This window comes from Desmodus rotundus, chromosome 12 (assembly GCF_022682495.2).
Source record: "Desmodus rotundus isolate HL8 chromosome 12, HLdesRot8A.1, whole genome shotgun sequence".
NCBI lineage: Eukaryota > Metazoa > Chordata > Mammalia > Chiroptera > Phyllostomidae > Desmodus > Desmodus rotundus.
This window is the reverse complement of record NC_071398.1, coordinates 71,474,242-71,480,302: the sequence shown is the minus strand read 5'-3', so window position 1 is coordinate 71,480,302 and position 6,061 is coordinate 71,474,242. Positions and strand designations below refer to the sequence as shown.

General features: G+C 43.2%; 1 protein-coding gene across 1 annotated transcript; it reads left to right on the top strand.

Annotated features, from left to right (window-relative positions):
• The first annotated feature begins 317 nt into the window (after positions 1-317).
• IL20 (interleukin 20) lies at positions 318-3,332 on the top strand. The gene is made up of 6 exons (XM_024572600.4): positions 318-351; positions 515-702; positions 984-1,049; positions 1,168-1,320; positions 2,018-2,092; positions 3,105-3,332. Exons 2-6 carry the CDS (start codon positions 544-546, stop codon positions 3,180-3,182), a joined length of 531 nt encoding a protein of 176 aa, XP_024428368.2. The 5' UTR covers positions 318-351; positions 515-543; the 3' UTR covers positions 3,183-3,332.
• The last annotated feature ends 2,729 nt before the right edge of the window (positions 3,333-6,061 follow it).

Below are 6,061 nucleotides of genomic sequence, written 5' to 3'. Positions count from 1 at the left end.
GTTTTCTCCAAGTGTTTCTGGTGGCTTAGCAACAGCTTCTGTGGGTTCTATTTTCCCCCAGCTTCCCTGCGGGTCTAAAGGGATCCGAAGAGTGAGCTATACTGGCATTCTGGAAGGGAAGACGATATACGTCAATTCACAGAAACAAGTTTTGACATTTTCCCTGAGATGTCATCCTCTGTCTACTCACTGCTTGCTGCTCCAGGCCTTACCTGCTTGGCAATGATGATGGGGTTGGGATGCGGACAGAATAAAGGAAGAAAGAGCAGGGACATGTAGCACCAACTCACACTCAGATCCTGAGCAAGCAACGGAAGGCTCTTCTTTGAGGAGGCTCAGCAATTTTTCTCAGTAAGTTAGATGAATGCACCAGACTGTAGGAAGCCAGATAAAGCTATTAAGTTTCACCCTCATGAGACATCTGGGGGAGGCATGTCTCTGGTGACCAGACTGGCTTCTTAAGGCATGAGATGGGGGAAATCAGTAAGTCACGCTCTTTCCTTTGAATTCCTAGCTCCTGTGGTCTCCAGATTCTGTCACAAGATGAAAGGTTCTGGACTCCTTCCCTGCTTTTTCTTGGCTGTGTTTTATCTCTTCTGGACACCTTCTGCTGGGCTGAAGACACTCCATTTGGGAAGCTGTGTGGTCACCACAGACCTTCAGGAAATGCAAAATGGATTTTCTGAGATACGGGACAGTGTGGTATGTGGGGGAGGCAACTCCCAATTTTGTAGCTGCTTCTCCCCTTCTCTACTTATCTTCCTCTGCCTCTCAGCAACATGGTCACAGAAAGAGGCGGGCTGGTGACTCCTCACCAGAAGAATGCATTCCCAAGAAACATCTGTAGTTCATGATATAAAAGTGTTTTGGAAAGGGACACTGCTCACCGGGTCAGGGCACGGAGGGGATGAGAGGTCTTCATGTCGAAGTCCCTGGCAACCATCAATGACCTGTCATTTCTTGCCTTGCCTTCTTCTATTTAGCAAGCCAAAGATGAAATCATGGATCTCAGAATCTTGAGGAAGACTGAGTCTTTGCAAGACACGAAGGTATGTGCTGGACTCATAGGAGTTCTGGGAGGAAATATGAACTAAGGGCAATTCTATCCCCCTGAGTCTAGTCCCTGGACACCCTCCCCCCCACCAACATGCCAATCTTTTTCTGTAGCCTGCAGATCAGTGCTGTCTCCTCCGCCATATACTGAGACTCTACCTGGACACGGTATTCAAAAACTACCTGACCTCTGACCACCATATCCTCCGAAAGATCAGCAGTCTTGCCAACTCTTTTCTTACTGTCAAAAAGGACCTCCGACTCTGTGTGAGTAAGGGTCTAGACTAAAAGGATTCATCTCATCACACAGCTTTGGTGACTTAGCCACTAAACTCTTTTTGGCTTCTGTTTAATAGATGGAAAAAACTGAGTCCAAAAGTTCTAATAATGGGTTGAGCCATATGACTAGGTAATAAGGACTCAGTTTTACTGACTTTTGGATATATGCTCCATGTAAAAAGTCTAAAGAACTATAAAATGCTAGCTGTTTAATGTTACTGACAATTATCTTTTATTTATGGAATTAAGGGGAGGTATCCGATGGTATGTGTATTATTAGTGCATACTGGGTCCAGGCAGCCAATCATCAGGCCACTGGATTCAATCTCAAGATAGGGCCTGAGTAGTACTTATTAACTCAATTTTCTCTTTCATGGGGGCTCTCTGGGAGAGGGTAGACCAGAGCTGAGGTGGGGGTTACAGGCCAGATGGAATACTGTGATCACCAACTCCTTCAGAGCTACCTGTTTCTAAAAAGAAACAATGAACTCTGTAGTTGAGCCTAAAAAGCTGGCTTCCTCTTCCGTAGACGATTAGGTTAATGGTCGCAAATGCTGAGGCCTGAAAAGACTTTGCTGTAAGAATGGAGTATCTATACAAAGAGGAGAATTCTCATCTCTTTCATGTCTATGGCAGGAAATCAGAATATTTAATAAAACCTATCATTCTCTGGCATTCCTTTCAGCATGCCCAAATGATATGCCCTTGTGGGGAGGAAGCAATGAAGAAATACAGCCAGATTCTGCATCACTTCGAAGAGGTATGTGCAATTTTGGCCTTGGCTGGGATGAGTGTGTTTTTAGAACTGAGGTCATAGAAGGGTGGGATGGGTACTCATACTGATAGGAATCCAGGAGCCCTCAGATTAATAGCCCTCTGAGGTCATGTGGACTATCTCTCTGCTTTACCTCAAAGACACCCATCTAGGCTCCAGGAGTGTGCTTTCTCTGGAACACGCTTTGGGAAATAAAAGGGAATGGCAGTGATTCCATCAAGTTGCTCCAGAGACATGTGATCTTCCTTCTGCACAAACAGGAGATTATAGTTTTCCAATATTCACACACTCGTACATACCCTCAAATACAGTCACTCACAAGTTCCCACAAGCCCACACCATGCTGTTTCTCACACCATGTTATACATCTGCCAGGAAGGCCTGGAGTCCACTCCTCACTGACTGAGTCCATGCATCCTTTAAGACTCAGTCTAGGCATCACCTTGAAGAAGGTGCTGCATCTTCTCTGAGTTTAGTGCCTCCACTGTCATCCTGTGTGGACTCCACCACTTACTCACCACACCACATTTTAGTTGCCTCCTTCTGCCTGTCTCCCTCACTAGACTGTTGTACAATTCATCTCCAGATCCCAGCCCAGCCCAGTGCTCAGCACAATAAACATTTGTTCAATTGAAGTATGCAGAGTAGGCAACTCCTGTGCACATGTGCACGGGCACACACACTCTCACACACATACACACGCCTTTTCAAAAAACAGCCTCATTACTTTGACTTCTGTGGTGTAAGGAGGCTTGGGTTGCCGTCTGAATTCTGCTACTCCCTAGGGCCTCAGTTTCCCTGTGTAAGACCAGGGTGATTTTCCTTCCTCTTGTGAGATCTTGAGGTTCTTTCTATAACTTCTTTCCAGTTCTCTCATGTTGAGAAGAATGCTTTGCTTACAATCTGCAACAGAACTGGCAATGAAAGGAGAGGATTAACCTCGGGGTACATGCTGTCTCTGTGTGATTTACTCACCACATGAGTGTGTATCTTTCAGCTGAAGCCTCATGAAGCGGTGGTGAAGGCTTTGGGAGAGCTAGACATTCTCCTGCAGTGGATGGAGAAGGCGAGATAGGAGGCAAGCGACGACGCCGCTGACAATGTTCCTGGCTAAGAGTCCCAGTCCTGAGTTCTGTGGGACGTGACCCCAGACTACCGTCTCCTTGTTATATCATGTAGTGCTGGTCACTGTGTAGATTGTTTATTTAATATTTGTTTCCTTACTGTGGTTGTTTTCATGTGTTTCCTCTTAATCTAAACCAAGGTTTTATAAGATTTTGGTAATATCTTTTGTACTGTTGGATATATTTATTAATGTATTTATTTATTTTTGTTATTTAACCTATTTATTTTTGTACTTGAACATGTCTTTTTTAAGAAATGCATGGATTATATTTATAACCCGACTAGGGCATGTTATATATTTTCAAACAGTAAACAAACTCTAAATTCTAGACAAGTGGCTGGGGAGGAGTATTCATTTTTATTAAATTAAGGACATACTGACTGCCACAATGATTTTATAAACTGAAACACTGGTTACTAAGTGGGGGTTGTAGAAGAAGTTCCAATGTGAAATTTATTCTATGAATAAAGTTTTATTTACATAATATCTGTTTGGAGTTTTTTTTTTAAATCCAGGAACAGAAAAATGTTGGGGATGAGCTTACCTCTTAAATTATCTGAGGATCACTTGCTCCTCTGGGGAAGAAGGATGCAGGTGGGGACCTGAGCCTTCTCTCTCCTCCTGAACACCTTCCCAGCTCTATCTCTCAGTTCATTCACAGCTCTGATCTCATGGCTCCGCTTTCCACAAAAGGGGACTGTGAGGGAGGGAGGGGCTTTAGCCATCCTTGCTTTCACCTTATTGGCTTAAGCACTGTCCTCTCTGTACCTTGGTTTTTTTTCTCATTTCAGATTATCATACTCTTGAATCTGAGATCTTGATTGCAACACAAATTACAATGAGCAGGAGGCTCTATTTATATGGGTTAAGAACACACACGTGCAAAGTGTAGTTACTGAGCCTTGCCCAGAAAGGTGCATGAGCCCTCTTTTGAGGCCCTCCCACTCTGGACTGTGTCCAGCCCCAGGATCTTGGTTATTCCTGGATTGAGTCTTTGTCTTCATGACCAACTATTAAGTCAGTGTTCTCTTTCCAGGCCCCTTTCATGTCGAGATGTTGTGCTTCTCTGGGCTGTAAGGAGCTGGAATTCTGCCCTGGGCTGCTTGCCTCCTTTCTCCCCACCTCACTCTCAACAGTACCCTCAGTTTAACAGTTCAGTTTTCCCGATTTTGGAAACAGCAGACTAGTGTTCCTACAGACAGCTCTCCTTACTGCCTCTGGTTTCGGCTCCCAGCCCTCAGCCTGCACCTTGGTTTGTTTAAATTACTTCACTATTTTTTTTCTCATTATACAATTAAGAACTACCCAATAGAAAAAAAATCTTTAAAATAGAAATATAAGGAAGAAAATTGAAACCATCCATTACTCCACCACCCATAGATAACTACTCAAACATTTAGGTGTCTTTTTATTTTTATTTTTTTTAAGATTTTATTTATTTATTTTTTGGAGAGGGGGAAGGGGAGAGAGAGAGAAACATCAATGTGTGGTTGACTCTCATGCGCCCCCTACTGTGGACCTGGCCTGCAACCCAGGCATGTGCCCTAGACTGGGAATCCAACTGGACCTTTGATTCGCAGGCCAGCACTCAACCACTGAGCCACACCAACAAGGGCAATGGGTGCCTTTTTAAATATATATAAATATATAATATATAATATATAAATATATGTATATAAATATATAAACAAAGGTGTCTTTTGTATATATATATATACACACACACGTGTGTGTGTGTGTGTGTGTGTGTGTATGATTCAAATCGTGACTTTACCCTTATTACCTGAGTGATTTGGGTTGTAAAAGTTAACATTCTTGGAATTTAGTTTCTTCCTCTGGAAAACAGGATGATAATATCTACTTTTCAGGGAAGGGATGGTCTTTTATGTCCTCTGAAAACAAGGCATTACCGGCTTTCATGCTCCCCACTGGACTCACTCATTTCCTATGAGATTTTCACCCTATGTCACCTTTCTTCTGTCAGACTTTCCAGTCACGTGTCTCCTAGTTTCTTCTAACTAGTCCAACATGAACTTAGCTTCAACTATCAAGAAGGAATTGAGAAGTCAACTTCATTAAACTCAGTGTTAAACTTAGAGCTGCCATCTCCAAGAGACGTCGGATGACAACGAAGAGGCTCATTTTACCTGCCAATGGTGTGAGTCTTCCAGATGGGTGTGTCTGAGGTTGACTCACAGACTGAGGACAAAGCTCCTTCATTTGTTTTTCTGGGAAGCATTTCTGCATCTTCTTAAAGTCTGGGCCATGGAAGGCGTAGACTTTTTGCAACTCTATTCCATCACTGACTTGTCACGTCTTTACCTCTTGGTTACCTCTTTGACTTTGCTACCTTTATTTGCCTCCCCTGAAGGACGATATCCTCCTCCGAATCATTTGTTTTTTTTCTGCTTGACCTACCATTGTACCAATGATGGGAAATTCAGTGCTGGAGAGGTCAAGCCAGGTTAGGGGTTAAGGAAAATTCCATGAAGGTGCATTGAGGGACAGATCCTAAAGAATGGTTTACAACTGTCACGTCCAATTACAATAATTAAAATCATTAAGTACTCAGCATGTGTCAGGAACTGTGCTGGGAACTGCACATATATCTTAATTTTTAATCCTTAAAACAGGTCTTTGAAATAGAAGTATTGTTACCAGTTTGCAAGTGATAATGCGCTCAGAGGTGGGATGCAGTCTGTGCAAGGGCAGAACCAAGAGTTGAATGTGGACACTCTGACAGCACAGCCCTCTGTGCTTTTCGACTTTACTTTCTTCTTTCCCAACAGTGGCATCTTGTGTTCAGAAGCACAGTAGGAGGAAAAATG